The sequence below is a fragment of the Lipotes vexillifer genome, unplaced genomic scaffold (genome assembly GCF_000442215.2).
Source record: "Lipotes vexillifer unplaced genomic scaffold, Lipotes_vexillifer_v1.1 scaffold395, whole genome shotgun sequence".
NCBI classification, from domain to species: Eukaryota; Metazoa; Chordata; class Mammalia; order Artiodactyla; family Lipotidae; genus Lipotes; species Lipotes vexillifer.
Window position 1 is genome coordinate 6,822,348 of NW_006797390.1, and position 17,411 is coordinate 6,839,758.

General features: G+C 50.7%; 1 protein-coding gene across 1 annotated transcript in view; it reads left to right on the top strand.

The window, feature by feature from the left end:
• Nucleotides 1-17,411, top strand: part of IQSEC3 (IQ motif and Sec7 domain ArfGEF 3) — a 97,892-nt gene that overhangs the window by 12,533 nt on the left and 67,948 nt on the right. Inside the window, exon 2 of the mRNA XM_007469466.1 lies at nt 16,669-16,752. Within this exon, the coding sequence (XP_007469528.1) occupies nt 16,669-16,752 (84 nt within the window). The remainder of the gene's footprint in view (nt 1-16,668; nt 16,753-17,411) is intronic.

Below are 17,411 nucleotides of genomic sequence, written 5' to 3' on the forward strand. Positions count from 1 at the left end.
CCCCCGCCCCAATAATAATCTATCCTGGTGATCCTTCCATATTCAGTACAAAAAGAGCTGTCTCATTCCTTTCAATAGCTGTAAAGTATTCTATTGTGTGGCTGTGAATCTAGGTCCTTCCTTTTCGTCGGCTGAGTGTGTAGAAGGCAAGCTCTGGGTAGCCTGCCTCTGTGTAATCATTTGGGGTGGGCTTTTCTGAGGGTGGGGTGGGTGGTGGATGGGTAGGCAGACATTACCCAGGGGCTCCATTTGAACTTGGCCCTCCAGCTGCGGACCTGCTGCTGGAGCCTCCTACAGACATTGGTAAATTGCGGTAGAAATAAGATTAAGGGAGCGGGCTTCCCTACCTGAAAACGCTTCACCACTCTTCCAGCTTGGAAGAGTTGTCTGCAGTCCTCAGGGCTGGGGGAGCTCCCAGGATATTATAATCTGGTTCAAAATGAGCTGAAAGTGACCTCAGGGCTGGGGGAGCTCCCAGGATATTATAATCCGGTTCAAAATGAGCTGAAAGTGAGTCCTACGGCCCCACCTCCTTCAGGAAGTCTTCCTTAACTGATCACCTCTTTCTCACAGCCTCTTGCCCTACTTTCCACCCCGGGCTGAGCGCACTCCAGTCCTTGCTAACGATGAAATTAATTCTTCATTCCTGTGGCTTAAAAGTGCTTGTTTTCTTCTCTCCATAAGTATATGCTACGGCATCTGTATTCTTTGTTTCACTTAACAAATATTTATCGACTATCTGCTGTGTGACAGTTACTGTGCCAGCTACCAGGGTACAGCAGTGAGCAAAAAACCCCACATCCCTTCAGGAAGCTTATAGATAAAAAAGAAACAAGATTAAGAATGAAAACATAGAGTACGTCTAATGGGATAAGTGCTCTGGGGAGAAATAAAACAGAGCAAGGGGGCCTGGGAATAAAGGGATTTGCAATTTCAGACAGGGTGCCCTGGGCAGGCCTCCTGGAGAGCTAAGAGAGCACCTGAGAAATGCCCTGAAGGAGGGGTTCTGTGCTACCTGGGGGAGGAGCTTTCCTGGCCGAGGGAGGTGCAGCACAGAGGTGAGTGAGGGAGCCTGTCTAGTTGTTCAGGTAAGACAGGGGCAGAGGGAGCGCAGGGAGAGTGGTCTGAGGTGAGTCAGAGACTTTGGTGGGGTGGAGGGAGGGTGGGAGCGTGCAGGGCTGCAGCAGATCTTGTAAGAGGTTCTCACCTGGTATTTCCAAATCCACCGGGCAGTGCTTGGAAGCGCGTGGCGACGTTTTAGCTGTCACAGTGGCTGGCAGGGTTAAGGGGGGGGAAAGCATTGCTCTGCTGGCATTTAGTGGGCAAAGTCTACAGCAAACACCCTCTAGTGCTCGGGACCATTCCCACAAGGAAGAATCTTCCTGCCCCAAATGCCAGCGTTTCTTGTTGAGAAACACTGATAGGGCCTTCGAACCTATTGTGAAGAGTTTGGCTTCCACATTTAAGAAAAACTGGAAGCCAGTGGACGGTTTTAAGCAGAGGATGCTTCAAAGGGACCTCGGCTGCTGGGTTGAGCTTGGGTTGAGAGTAGACTTGAGGAAGAAGGAAGCCAGCCGGCAGCAGGGAGATAAGGTAGGAAGTGGCTGCCAAGTCCAGGTACGAGACGGAATTCATGCGGGTATGAGAGGAGGGGGAGTTGAGGGTGAGTCCAAGAGTTTGGACTGAAGTTACTGGAAGGATGAGACGGGGACGTCTGAGGGGGTAGAGTTTTAGCTACGCTGAGTTGGGGATGCCTGTGAGGCGTGCACTGGAGAGGGCTGGCAGGTCTTTGGATGGGCTGGAGATAAAAATCTGGGAGGGCCTTTAAAGCCTCAAGGCTGAATGACACCACAATGAGTGAGAAGAGGAGACCACAGAGGGCCTGTCTGGAGCCTTGGAGCACGCTGGTGTCAAGAGGCCGGGGGTGGGAGCTGAGAAAGAGTGGCCAGAGGGAGCAGGAGAACAGCTGGAGAGCCGCGTGGTGTCCCCGCAAAGAGGGGTCTCAGTGAGGACGGTGCAGCAGAGTCACCTGGAGAGGGTGAGCAGGGAGGATAGTCCATTGTGCAGCACGGAGGCCATCGGTGACCCTGAAAAGCAGGTCATCGGTGACCCTGAAAAGCACAGCTTGGGTAGAGCAAGGGGCAGGGTGGAAGCTTGACTGGTGTGTGTTTAAGAGAGAAGGGAAAAGAGATTTAGACAAATCAGCCCCGGGTAAAGTGTGGACCTTGACTAGGTCCTAATTCAAAAAAAAGCAACTGTAAAAAGACATGTTTAAGGCCATCGGGGAAATGTGAACACGGATATTGGAAGTATTGTTGCTTTAGTTACAGCTATAATAATGATACCGTGATATCTTTTCAAAGTTCTTACCTGTTTAGAGATACATTCTGGGTGAAATGGTATTATTTCTGGGGTACACTTGAAAATACTCCAGCAAAAAAGATGGGGGTAGAAGACCGGCAGAAATGTATGTTTGAAATTTCTGTAAAAGGAAGTTTAGAAGGTGACAGAATGGGAGGGGCTGCAGAAAGTGAGTATAGAAAACTCTTCGGTGAATTTTGCTAGAAAGAAGAGTAAAGAAATGGGGTGCTTCCTGGAGGGGGAGGAGGGTTCAAGACAGAAGATTGTTCTTGAAGGTGGGAGCAACGGTGGCATGTTTGTCTCAGCCAACTGCGGGGACTGGCCATCCACAGGAAAGGCCCTACACTGGACGCTGCAGGGAGACTAAGGAACACGGCCTCACTGCCTGGAAGAAAGTAATACTAATTTAATGAAAGCTAATTTTTTATCTTGCACTCACCGTGGGCTGGGCATTGTGTTAAGTGCCTTACAAACTTTATCTCAATATATGTCTCAATAACTTCTTTTTTATAAAAATTTTTATTGGAGTATAGCTGCTTTACAATGTTGTGTTAGTTTCTACTGTACAGCAAAGTGAATCAGTTATACGTATTCATATATCCCCTCTTTCTTGGATTTCCCTCTTGTTTAGGTCACCACAGAGCACCGAGTAGAGTTCCCTGAGCTACACAGTAGGCTCTCATTAGTTATCTGTTTTATACATAGTATCAATAGATATATGTCAATCCCAATCTCCCAGTTCATCCCACCCTGCCCCTTTCCCCCTTGGTATCCATGTGTTTGTTCTCTCTGTCTGTGTCTCTATTTCTGCTTTGTAAATAAGATCGTCTATACCAGTTTTTCAGATTCCACATACATGCGTTAATATACGATATTTGTTTTTCTCTTTCTGACTTACTTCACTCTGTATGACACTCTGTCTCAATAAATTCTACAGTTGGGGTGTGAGGCACAAGAGGGTCAGGAACTGCTGCCGCCCCCCACCTCGTTCAAGCAACCACCATGAGGCAGCGTCCAGATTCAAACCGAGGGGTGTGATTCTGGGGTCATTGCTCTCAGCCTCTCTCCTCCTGCAGACGATTGCAGGAACAATTGCAGGAACATGCATCCAAATGGCCTCCGCCCTGGAGACTGTCATTCAGGAGTTTAGGGGAAGGAGGGCAGCCAAGTCTACTCTAAAGGAAGCTCTCAGGATTCTGATGCATCTCCCCACTCAAGAACCATCAGAATAGATCAGCCTGAATCGGGTAGCTGGGGGCTGGGGAAAAAATGAAAATATGTTGAGCTGATGAGCTGAGCTGTATGGGAGAAAGGAATGTGGAGAGAGGGAAGCTGAGCATATTACTGTTATTTAGGGATGGAAATTTTATTTAGGCTCCTCAAGGGCCAGAGTCCTATCTGTACATCCATTTAACAAGTAGTTATTGAGCACCTACTGCTTGTCAGGCTCTGCTGTAGGTGCTGGGGATTCACAGCAAACAAGTCAAAGGCTTGGCCATCATGGAGCTCACATTCAAGAGGAGAAGACAGACGTTAAACCAGAAAAGTGACTCAGGGATATATACACTCATAAGGACTCTAAGGAAGAATAAGGGGGTGACTGGGAGGAGGGAGCTTGATAGGCAAGACCTCACTTAGGTGGTGACATCTGAGCAGAGAAATAAAGTGAAGGACAGAGTCATGGGAAGACCTGAGGGAAAAACATTCTGTGCAAATGCCCTGGGGCTGGAAGAAACACATGTTCAAAGAACAGGAGGGAAAGGTGGAGAGAGAGAGAAAGAGAGAGAGAGAGGGTTGGAGGGGTCCTCCAGAGGGGTTTGTGGGATAGAAGTTGTTTGGGTGGCGGTTTTGAGCAGGGAACAATGTGATCCACCTCTGCAGGAAAGTCAGGGGGCTCAAGGGGCAGAAAAGGGAGAGCAGCTTGCAGAGAGAGCCCCACAGTGCAACCCACAACCATTTGACCTTCACTCATTTATTCAGTCTTTCTTTCAACATCCACATACTAATTTCTGCCATGCGCTAGGCATTTATGTACGTCTTCTAATCTCATTTTCTCCATACAATCCTAATGGGAAGGTATTATTATCCCCATTTCACAGATGTGATAAGTGAGGCCCAGAAAGGTGAAGGTGACCCACCGAGGTCACACAGCTACAGTGGTGTCTTCAAGATTCACACACAAACTTTAGCCTCGTACACCCTGACGTAGCTATCCCCACCCTAGGGGAGTCCCCTGCGTTGGGTAAGTACCTCCCAAGTCAAGGCCTGATTGGGAACTTGGCTCAGTGTTCAGGGACACAGAGGCTGGTGGCTCCACATGACACATCCATGCGACAGTTGTTCATGCTGCTGAGCTTAGCCTTTGGCGCACTCATCTCTGTCTTGCCGTGAGGACTGGGCTAGAGGACAGGCAGAGTGTCACCCACGTGTAGCCATGGATGGATGATTTGCAAGTCCCCATAGGACATCGTATACCTCCATGGCCCACGTGGTCAGGAGGGTTCAAGGAGGGTTCATGTAAGGGATGAAACATCCCTGGTCTCAGTCCTCTGTGTGTGTGTGTGTGTGTGTGTGTGTGTCTGTGTGTGTCTGTGCGTGCACGCATCTGCACCTGCAGGGGTGCATGTGAAAATATGTATATGTGCGTGTGTGTGTCTACACAGTGAAGAGTGAGTGCATGTGCATCCATCACATGTGTGTGCAGGATTGTGCGTGCATAGGTTTGGGGTGTCCACAGCCACACCAGTGGGGAGGCAGGGATCGAATGCCGCTGTTCCCAAACCTACAGCTTGCGGGCTCTTCAGGAAGCAAGCTACCCCTGCAATTGGAGAAGGGGCCTCGGTGGACTCCGCCCCAGAGCATCCGTGGCTTCCTGGCTGCTCCGTGGGACGTACTCCTAGGATGAGAGGAACGTGGCTTAGTGTCCACCCCTAACCAGCTGTGTGACCTTGGGAAAGCCAGACCACTTCTCTGTTCCTTACCTGCAACCGGGAATAACTAGATCTGACCCATGTACAAAGATTAAAAGATGTGTGAGAAGATGCTGTATAAACAGTGAGGTGGTGGACTGAAGGGAAGAGACGGCAGCCTCGTGTGTCCAGCCTGGTGCCAAGTGTGATAAGGAACACACTGGCCACAAAAGCAAAAAAGAAACAAGTGGGAGGCTATCAAACTAAAAAGCTTCTGCACAGCATGGAAACCATCAACAAAATGAAAAGGCAACATTCCGAATGGGAGAAAATATTTGCAAATCATATACTAAGAGGTTAATATTCAAAATATGTAAAGAACTCATACAACCCAATAGCAAAAAATAAACAATCTGATTAAAAAATGGGCAGAAGGGACTTCCCTGGTGGTCCAGTGGTAAGGAATTCGCCTTCCAATGCAGGGGATGCGGGTTTGACCCCTGGTCAGGGAACTAAGACCCCACATGCTGCGGGGCAACTAAGCCCGCCTGACACAACTACTGAGCTCACATGCCTCAACTAGAGAGGCTGCGTGCCGCAAACTACAGAGCCCACGTACTCTGGAACCCGTGCGCCTCAACTAGAGAGAAGCCGCACACCACGATGAAGAGCCCACGCGCCACAACGATAAAATGATCCCGCGTGCCTCAACGAAGATCCAGGGTGCCACAACTAAGACCCGACGCACCAAAAGAAAAAAAAAAAAAAGGGCAGAAGACCTGAATAGACATTTTTCCAAAGAAGACAAACAGACTGACCAATAGACACATGAGAAGATGCTCAACATCACTGATCATCAGGGAAATGAAAATCAAAACCACAATGAGATGCCACCTCACACCTGTTAAAATGGTCTTCATCAAAAGGACAAGAAATAAGTGCTGGTGAGGGTGTGGAGAAAAGCGAACCCTCTTGCACTGTTGGTGGGAAGGTAAACTGGCGCAGCCACTATGGAGAACAGTACGGAGGTTCCTCAGAAAATTAAAGATACAGCTACCATATGATTGAGTAATTCCACTTTGGAGTATTTATCCAAAGGGAGCGAAAGCAGGATCTGGAAGAGATATCTGCCCTCCCATGTTCATTGCAGCACTATTTACAATAGCCAAGTTATGGAAACAACCTAAATGTCCATCAATGGGTGAATGGATAAATAAGATATGAGATATATATATTCCACACAGTGGAATATTATTCAGCCACAAGAAAGAAGGAAATCCTGCCTTTTGTGACAACATGGACAGACTTGAGGGCATTATGCTAACGAAATAAGTCAGACAGAGAAAGACAAATACTGCATGGTATTACTTGTATGTAACTCTTAAAAAGAAGAAAAGTCAAACTCATAGAAACAGAATGTACAAAAGTGGTTGCCAGGGACTGGGGGTGGGATGGGAGAAATAGTGAGAGGCTGGTGAAAGGGTACAAACTTTCAGCTGTGAGATGAATAAGGTCTGAGGAGCTGATGTAAGGCGTAGTTGATAACGTTGTGTTGCATAATTGAAAAAAAAAAAGAAGACTGCACTAGACCCAGGCAGACTCTGCCCTCAGCCCAGCAAACATTGAACAGGTAATCAGTGGCCAGCCCGGTGCATGGGATGGGGATCCGGACACCCAAGATGTGGAGTTTGCCGTTTGATTGGGAAATAGAACATCTCGTTCAAGAATGGAGCGACCTCTAGTTACTAGGACGGTGGGCTGTGAGCTGAACATTTTCTCGTTTAGCTAATTCTAAAGGCACTCAGGCTTCCTGTTCGGTCCACCGCATGCCCCAGCCTCTGCTGTGGCAGCAGTATACCCTGGGGCTGGGCCCAGGCCTCTGCCTTACCTGTGAAATGGGGGGCAGCATCTCTGCCTCTCCAGTCCGTCGTGTTGTGTGTGTGGCCGTGGGTTCCTGGCAGGCAGTGTGGACACGATGTGTAGACAGACAGGCAGGCCATTGTGGAGTGTCCGCTGTCTTCTGGGCTCCATGGGCGACTCTGAGTGAGGAGGAGATGGTTTTCCTGTTGGGGATGGGATGCCTTGATGCCCTCTTCAGGAAACGTGAAAAGGAGATGGGGCTGCTGTTTGCAGTTTGAATTGGGTGGAAAATTTGCAAAACCCGCACATAAGTGAGTCCAAGCTGCTTCCTCTCTCTCCGCAGAGGCCCCTCGTCTGTGCCGTGTGAGTAAAGGCCGTGAGAGTGTCCACCTGGCAGGGGTACTGGGTGTGGAAAAGCTGTAGTCATTCCACTGAAATCAGAGACTGGTCTCTCCCTGAAGCGTCTTACAGTCTAGTGAGGAGGGAAAAGCCCACAGTTCACAGGTGAGAGCTGTTATGAGCCAGCCCAAGACCTGGTGCCTGAAAACCACCCCGGGTCGGAAAGCAGCAACAGCATCTGTCTGCGCAGAAATCTCTGGCCGTGGCGGCTCTCCTGTGCATGGCGGTGGTTGGCCAGGCCTGACTGCCCCGGAAAGCTCACTTTCAGGGTGCTCACGAGCACTGCCTGGCCGGCCGCTATTGGCGCTGGCCCCGTTCCTCTCCATGGACTCCTCCCCGCAGGGTTCCTTCGATCACCACGAAAACCACCGGGCAGACCACTTCCCTGGAAGCCAGGGGCTGGGGTGTTTCAAGAAGGAAGGTTGGGCTGGGAAAAGTTGAGTCATTGAGGAACTGAGAAGGTCCCGCTGGATTGGCAAGCAGATCGCTGGGGGAACTCCCTGGGGGGCTCCCTGGGGAAAGCTCTGCTAGGGCTCCAGGGAGGAGGCACGTCCCAGCTGGTTGGCAGGAGATCAAGGTGAAAGGAAGCATCTGCAAGCAGACAGCTCTTCCTGGGAGGCAGTATAAGATGGGGGGGGGGCAGTTGGAGGGAAAAACAGTGTTTCTAGGATGAGAGATTTGGTGAGCAAAAGCCTGTGCCAACGACAGCATTGAAGACCAGCGGGGAAGGAGAGGGCCTGATGCTGGGGCTTGGAGAGGAGGGAGCACCCCTCCCCTGAGATGGAAGGGAGAGAGGCAAGGGTGGCAGAAGGGGGACATTAATAACAGCTGACACGGGGACTTTGCTCCCAGTGCAGAGGGCCTGGGTTCGATCCCTGGTCAGGGAACTAGATCCCGCATGCATGCCGAAACGAAGAGTCCACATGCCACAACTAAAAAGCATCCTGCATGCCGCAACTAAGGCCTGGCACAGCCAAAATAAATAAATATTTTTTAAAAAGGAAAAAAATAACAGCTGACACTTATTAAGCACTTACTGTGTGCCAAGGTCTCTTGTAAGTGCTTTGCGTGTCTTAACTCGTTTCACCCTCAAAACGCTTTAGAGAAGTTCTATTGTTAACCCCATTTATAGATGAGGAAACCGAGGCAAGGCTGTACCGAGGAGTTAGGCAGGATGACGCAAGGAGTCTTACTCCAGGCAGTGAGAAAAGGAGGGCCGGGGTGGGCCACCGCTGGGAGGGCGGCCAGCAGCTCCTCTCAAGACCACTGCAATTGATCGGAGAGATGGAGCAGCCTTAGTAATCACAGAGGAGGGCTTTTGCTTAGAAGAATACTTTCCCAGTTGTTGCTTTTTTTATAAATTTATTTATTTTTGGCTGCATTGGGTCTTCGTTGCTGCGTGTGGGCTTTCTCTAGTTGCCGTGAGTGGAGGCTACTCTTTGTTGTGGTGCGCGGGCTTCTCAACACCGTGGCTTCTGTTGTTGCGAAGCCTGGGCTCTAGGAGCACGGGCTTCAGTAGTTGTGGCTCGCGGGCTTAGTTGCTCCGCGGCATGTGGGATCTTCCCGGACCAGGGCTCAAACCCGTGTCCCCTGCATCGGCAGGTGGATTCTTAACCACTGCGCCACCAGGGAAGTCCCTCCCGGTTGTTTTTTAAAACAAGGAAACTTATTGCCCCAGCCCCCAAATCAAACCCAATGGGCGTCTCTCACACATAATCAGACCAAATGAGAGCTGCCCTGGTTGAAGTGGAAGGTCCATGCCCTGCCTTCTCCACTTGCCTCCTGACCTCAGGGGGGGCCCTGAGGTTCCTCAGGGCACAGGAGAGGAGCACAGCGTTTCCGCAAGACCAGACTTGTTCATAAGAACGTTCAAAGAGCCAGCAGCGTGTTTTCAGGGCAAACCTCTCTGCAGAGGAGAGGCAGGCGTCTCTTCTCCCAGGCTCTGTAACCCCTACTCCTTGGCGGCGGAGATGTGGACTAGATGACCTTTAAAGCTCCCCCAAAGGAGACTGAGCAGAGAAGGAAGGAGAAGCAAAGCCTGGTGAGAGGGAGGCCCAGGCGAGCTTTCAGCCTTCGTCAGGCTCGGGGCAGAACGCTGGAGCCTGTGGGCCTACCAGACCAGGGTGACATTTCTGTAGCTTTTTTGCCCCTGGCTGCCGGGACATCTGTCATCACTTGCCTTATTAAGACCTTTCCCAAGCTTTCTGAGGAGGACTTGCCCACGGCACCAAGGAGCAAAGGAAGTCCACCCCTTCCTCTGCACCCCGGGGCCTGCAGGAGGAGTGGGGGGCCGGGGGGAGGGAGGGGGGATGGCGCCTGGTAGGTCTCTGATGGCAGCAGAGCTGGGGCTGCGGAGCCCCTCGTTGGCTCAGACTGATATCAGTAATAGTCATTATAAGATTGTGCATCTGTGCAGGGCTTATTAGGTTTCTCCCAAGGCAGTTTCACATTCAAAGTCTTAGCAAATCCCCATAACTCAGTGAGATAAATAGGACATGGATAAGAGCCTTGTTTACAGCGACTTGACCTTCCCCAGGGCCAGCGGCGTGGAGAGGGGGCTGGGTCTCCAACGCCAGCTCCACACTCTTGCTACTGCCCTTCCTGGAACCCTCAGCCCCAGGCCCGGGGCCAGCATTTCCCCAGCTCTCCCACCCCACCCCCAACTTTCTCATTGTCCTGCTTTCTGGCCCCCTGGACTCCTTTGGCTCAGTTACGAGCCATCTGGTCTCTGAAAATCTGAGCTAGCAGTTGAAGGGAAGGAAAGGAAAAAGCTGGTGTTTTTTCCTGCTCCCTGGAGGGGGGTTAATAATTAGGTGATCGGGGGCAACGGGAGGAGGGAAGTTAGAAATTATTCTCAAGACTCTTGATGAAGTTTCAAGAAGTGAGAAGGGGGAGAAAATATTTTGCTCTTTACAATAATCAGCCATATTGGGCTGCCCTGGTGGCGCAGTGGTTGAGAGTCCGCCTGCCGATGCAGGGGACACGGGTTCGTGCCCCGGTCCGGGAGGATCCCACATGCCGCGGAGCGGCTGGGCCTGTGAGCCATGGCCGCTGAGCCTGCGCGTCCGGAGCCTGTGCTCCGCAACGGGAGAGGCCACAACAGCGAGAGGCCCGCATACCGCAAAAAAAAGAACAAAAAACAAACAAACAAACAAAAAACAGCCGTATTAAGGTGCAATTCCACACTAAAATTCTCCCATTTTAAGCGTGTAGTTTGATGATTTTTGTCAAATGTCTATAGTTGTGTAGCTATTTCTCAAGCTATGGAACATTTCCATCACCCCGATGACCCCTCGTTCCCTTTTCACTTTAATTTCTCTCCTCCCGTATCACTGAAACTGATCTGCTTTCTGTCACTATTGTTTTGCGTTTTCTAGAGTCTCATACAAATGGAATCATACATTGTGTGGACTTTTGTATCCTTCACTTAATATAAGGCTTTTTTGAAATTCATCCACGTTGGTACATACATGAGTAAGCTTGTTCCTTTTCATTGCTGAACAGTATTCCATTGTATGGATATACCACAACTTGTTTATCCATGGATATTTAGGGTTGCTGCTTTTTTTTTTAACGTGAATCTTTAATTTTTTTGTAATAACTGCCTCTACATGACTAGTGATATCACTAGTATATTTTCTTTGGTAAAGTATCTGTTCAAATCTTTTGCGCATTTTCCTATAAAGTTGTTCATCTTTTAATTATGAGTTGAAAGAATTATTCATTTTTCTTAACAGTATCTTTCAAAGAGAAAATTTCTTTTTATTTTGATGAAGTCCAACTCATCAACTTTTTTCTTTTATGGTTTGTGCTTTTTGGGTCATATCTAGGAAATCTCTGTGTCCTCTAAGTCACAGATTTTCTCCTATGTTTTCTTTGAGAAGTTTTATACTTTTATCTGTTATTTTAGGTCTATGACCTATTTTGTATTAATTTTTATATATGGTGCAAGTTATGAATTGAAGTCCATTTTTTGCATATGGATATTCAACTGTTTCAGCGCCATCTGTTAAAAAAATTAGTATCCCTCATTGAATTATCTTGGTACTTTTACCACAGATCAATTTACCAAGAATCAACTGATATTTGAATCTATTTCTAGCCTCTCTGTTTGGTTCAATCAATCTGTATGTGTCTCCTTATGCCAACATCAAATTCTCTTAATTTGGGCAGCTTTATTTTAAGTCTTGAAAGCACACAGTGTATGTCCTATAACGTCTTCTTGTTTCTCAGAGTTGTTGTGACTATTCAGCGGCTCCCACCCCCCATGAATAGGAGTGAATTCTGAGAAAATAAGGTCGTCTTTTCCTCCTATTACCATGTTTAATAGAGAAGGCTTCCTGGAGGAGGTGATAAAGTTAAGAAAAGGGGGAGGTGGGAGGAGCCCAGTCTCCAGGCTCTACCGGCACTGGTGACGGTGGCACCAGGACGGGTCGGGGCGAGGAAGGTGCTGGGAATGACTTTATGATTTCTCCCTTTACCTGAAGCTCAAGATAGCTCCGTCGGAGAGGTTCCCTGGCTGTTTCCTTCCAGAGGCTGGGGGTTAGAGCTGCTGTCTTCAGCTTGGTGTAGGGGAGGGGGTCCTCCTTCAAAGCTGTCCCACAGGGATCCTGGCTTTTCCTCCTCAGTTCTCCTGCTGGGCGTCCCCTCCTGCGTCCTCCGCCACTCCACCCACCGCACCACCGCACGCCTCATCAGTTCCTCTCAACTACTCAGCTGTGTTGATGGACGAGCAGTGGAATCCTGAGTCTCAAACTAAATAGAGACACGGGCAATTGTAGGTGCACAGCCTCCCGTGGCTCGGAGCCTGGCCTGGCTACAACCTCATTAGCTCCTGGCAGCTCTTGGTGTTTCTTCTCCCTCCAGCCAGCTGGCCTCTGAGGTCTCTGCCCTTTCCCCAGACAGCACCACCACTCTCTTCTCCGCTTCCTGGCTCTTTCAGAGTGAGAAACGGGGTCCTCTTCCAGATGAACCCCAGCTCCTCCTCTTCCTTCCAGCCCATGCTGACTCCTTGGAAGACCCTTAACCCCCATCTTGCTTGGGTCATGCCCTGAAATGCCCCAATGGCCCGCTCCTCTCATCCCTTGAGAACTCCATGCTCCTTCCCAGCCCAGCCTGGCAGCAAGGCCAGGGATAAGCCACACACTGAAACCCTCATTCTGGGTCCGGACTGCCCCGCTCTAGGGTCAGCACATCCACCCACAATCCAGCCACCCCATCAGCACTCATCAACTTGGGGCACCTGGGGTCGCTAAAGCCAGGGAGGACTGAGTTCTGCCTAAAGTCAGGGGCCCTGGGATTACGAACCCGAGAAATAAGCTTTCAGCCTGGATACCATATGCCTCCCTCCTTTGGAATTCCAAGAGCCCAGGACTGAGAATGGGTTGTGTTCTTTCTTTCAGAGGGGCCCCCTTCCATTGCCAACTTGCTGGGGCCGCTCAGTTCCAGATCTCCGAGGGCCACCGCCTTGGGCTGTGAACTGCACAGACCGCGAGGTGAATGATGCAGCATGGCAGCTATAGGAAAGCCCCTCCCGGGCTCCTGCTCTGGGCTGGGTTGGGGGCTGTAGGATTCCAAGGTCTGACTCACGTTCCTGGTGCACCTTGAAGGGTCCCCCTCACCCCAAAGCGCAGCGGTTGCACTCAGGCCTGTGAGCACAGGCTTTCCTCCTTTCTTTACTTCTCCAGCAGCAAGGGGAAACAGGCCTGCCTCTAGGTCCTCCACCTAAATGCCCAGCATCTTCGGGATTCGCTCCACCTGCTGAGCCTGTTTCCACCACAATGAAATGGGGATGCAGGGATGTTGCAGTTTGCCATCTGCCCTGCTTGATGAATTAGGTACCAAGGGCAGAGGTCTGAGAAGCAAGTTCTGAGAGCAGCAGGTTCTTGCTACGTGGAGGGGACGTTTTCTGCCTCTTGGTGCTCACAAAATGCAGCACTTGCTGACTTTAGGCATGCAGAGAGCACCCTTCGTGGAAGAAAAATTCTTCCTTTCTTTCTGGCATTTGAGCTGATGAAATTAAAGCCTGGGTCAGAAAAGTGAATGAATAAAACGTTCGCTCGTATGACCCTTACTTTTATGATGTGCTTGTACATTCACTGTTGTATCTGCTCCCCTAAAAGCCCTGCCAAGTGAAGGATTTACTATTATCCTACTGGTGAGAAAACTGAGGCTTCGGGAGATAAAGGACTTGACGAACCTACACAGGGATTGTGATCCACTTGTGGAGGGCTGATGAAGCCAGCACAGATCCCAGCACCTTATGGGGGCTGGGCTGGGGGCAAGGCCTCAGGCCAGCTGTCCTGGGTTCTGTGGACAGGCCCCCCACCTCACATCTGGACCGGCTGTGATGGGTGGTGCCGCCCCGGGGACCCTGTCTCGTCCCTCCTGTCCCCCACTTCCCTTCTCAGCCTCTGGTGCCCGGTGGTCTGGTGTCTCTGGTATGGGGACAGTGCTCCCAGGGAAGGCGGGAGGAGAGGGAGGCAGAGAGGAGGGGCTGTGACCTGCAGGCCAGGGATTCAGGGATCAGCTCAAGCGCGGTGGCAGGACAAGCCTCGGACTTGGGCAGCGATGGACAAACGAGGCGACGATCCCCCTGCCCATGTTCTCATTACGGCTGGAAAAAGTTCCAGCTTCAATCAAACAGGAACTTCATCGTTGGTTGATGTGGATGCTCTCTTTGCGGGTGGACTCCCTGAGGCGTGGGATGCTCGTTTGCACGCTCATGCACTGGGCACCAGCAATGTGTACCCGGCACTGGGCTAAGCAGCGGGGACCCCCATCCAGGGCGTGGGGCCTGGACGTGAGTGTCCACTGGCCATAAACCTTACAAAGTAGAGTAATGGGCACGATCCTTGAAACCTGCCTGCCTGGGCTTTAGGCTCTCCTGCTAACTAGCTGTGTGACCTTGGGCAAGTCACTTACACCCTCTGAGCGTTGGTTTTCTCATTTGTATAAAAGAGGATGATAACACAGACCATGACGAGTTGTCGTAAGAAACGAGGCATGTGTTGAATGCGTGAGAGTTCATCTGTGGTTCACAGACTCCCCCGGCCTCTGCTTCCTCATTTGGAGACTGAGGAGGAGGTTTTGTTGGATGCTGTTTTGTGAGTTTTAACAAAGTAACACATGGAAAGTGCTTAGAACAGTACATGCCCATAGTAAACACTATAAAGTGCTGAAATACAACTATTAGTATTTTGCTGCCCCGATTTTGTCATCTATCATCTGTCTGTTTATCCGTCTATCTATCCATCCATCCATCTATCTATATCTATCTATCCATCCATCCATCCATCTCTATCTATCTATCTATCTATCTCTCTCTAGCCCTTATTTGTACTTTACTAGCTTTTCCACTAATATCCTCTTTTTGTCCCAGGATCCCACCAAGGGCACCACGTCTCAGTTTTCTCTGGTCTGTGACAGTTTCTGTCTCTTTGTGGATTTCAAGACCTTGACAGTTTTGAGGAGGACTGATCAGATATTTTGTAGAATATCCTCGATTTGGGTTTGTCTGACGCTCTGCCATGTTTGGAATGGGTTATAGGTTTGGGGAAAGGATACCACAGAAGTGACGTGCCTTCCCATCACTTCTCCACTTTTTTCTTCCAATTTTATCTCTAATGGGAATCAATTCTTGGGGTTCCTCTGTGTGGGTTCTCCTCTGAGGTGGAGGGAAGGGAGGTCTGGGGCTGACTTAAGCTAAGACCTGCCCAGATCAGGCACTTGGACGGTGACCTCGGGCAGGGCAGGGGGCCAGGGTGGTCAGAGGTGGGTAGCATGAAATGAATCCCAGAAGGAGGCACTGAAGGGGGTGTCTATTGGGAAGCCCCTGACCCAGGCTGAGAAGGCCCATGGGCAGGAGGTGGATAGAGAGGAAACAGGGCAGGGGTTGCTGGAGGCAAACTCCTCCTCCCAGCTGGACTGTCCTGAGGGACCCCATCAGTAGGAACCCCAAAAGAGACTGCGACCCCCAATACACTGCCAGCCCGAGCCTGAGGTGTAGAAGGACTTGGAGGCTTATGTCTCCCACTGCACGTGCCAATGCAGTCGCGTCTGGAGACCTGGGAGGACCACGTGGAGCCTGCCTCAATGCTGCTCAGGGGAGTGGCTCCCAGCCCTGGGAGGTTGATCAGAACAGAGCCCTTTCGGGTCTGACTTTCTCTGACTTCATGATGGTGACTGCTTGCCAAAGGGGAGAAGGCAGGAGGTCAGCATAACTTTATCCAAAAGTAATTTCAGGGGAGTTCCCTGGCGGTCCGGTGGTTAGGACTCGGTGCTCTCACTGCCATGGCCCGGGTTCAATCCCTGGGTGGGGAACTAAGATTCCACAAGTCGCACAGCACAGCCAAAAAAACAAAAACAAAACAACAACAACAAAAATAATTTCAGTGTTAAGTCTCAAGGTGGCTCAAGACAGGTATTAGAATCCCAGCCTCGCAGCAACGGAAGGACCTTGGAAATTGTGTAGTCGAATGGCTCTCAATTCTGGCTGCCCTTAGAAAATCACCTGGGAGCTTATAAAATGTCCTGCTGCCCCTGACCCAGGCCAGCCCAAGTGAATCTGTAATTTAAAAAATCTCCTGGAGAGATTAGTAAGCAGCTGGGGCTGGGAACCACTCCTGTGGTTCATTAGTAAATAAGCTGAAATGCAGGAAAGGTGAACCAGGTATCGCAACCCGAGCCACCTGCAGCGGTTGGCCCCAGAACCCGGATCTCCACCTTCCGGTCGGCTTTTTCATCCACATCGGACAAATCTCTCATCAAGCCGGCAACTCTAAGGCCTCTATGAGTGCTTTGCATCTTTGCATATGATTAGCTTAAAAATGTTCACTGCGTGCAGTTCTGTGCATCTCGGATGAACAGACCTAGTTCTGCCTCGCTGGTCGGACCTTAGTGGGGGGAAAGGACAGTCAAATGAATGTTACGTCACGTGGAGGAGCCTACTGCAGGGATCGGGGCGCAGAAGTACAAGAGGCCGGGGGGCTGCAAACAGGAGGCAGTGTCTGCATTGACTCAGTGCTGCACGTTCTCCCCTGGGTAGTGTCTGGGACCTTGGTGTCACCCAGGGGCAAGGTGTTGCGGCGGGAGCACCTTGGGGTCAGAGGGCGCTGACCTCTTTCTGCTCTGCCCTCAGGAATGAGACCGTGCTGCACCAGTTCTGCTGCCCAGCCGCCGACGCCGAGCAGAAGCCCGCCTGCCCCGACCTGGCCTCCCAAAGGTGGGAATATTGCCGGACGGTCCTCCCTTCCCCACCCCCACCGTCGTTCCTCCAAGCAAAGCGCACACCGGGGCCCTACTCGGCCTCTTCCTCCCGAGCCCTGTGGGTTTTTTGTTTGTTTTTACCTCCTCCCTCATGCTCCCACCTGTCCGTCCTTCCTCTGGACCCCAGATGAGCAGTTCCCAATTTCTAGGTCATGATACCCTGCTGTGCAAATCCCAAACCTATGCTCCTTCCCACTAACCAGCCTGTAAAAAGTTCACTTTTTAAACTTCAGGGGAAATTAGCTTGATCATATCTATACGTCTCACGTGGTGGGTGCCCCGAAGGTGCCCCACCAATAATACAGTACCCATCCTGCCTCTCATATCCAAGATTTGCATTTTTCTCTCTAATCTTTCTCCTTCCACAAAGGAGCCAAGGTAACTTTGATTTGAAGGTTTGTCATACTCCGCTGGGTTTGCCGACCACCTGGGAAGGGAGGGGGCCCACTGAGAAGTCGGGTCTGGAGTCCTGTCCCAGGCTCTCTTCCCTGCCCTGTTGTGCATCATTCGCCCACCCTCTCTTTTCCCCGCAGGCTCTCTCCATCGCTTCCATTCTTCCCCTCCCCTCCATCGTCCACCCCCTCTGACCCTCCTCTGACCCCCCTCTGACCCCCC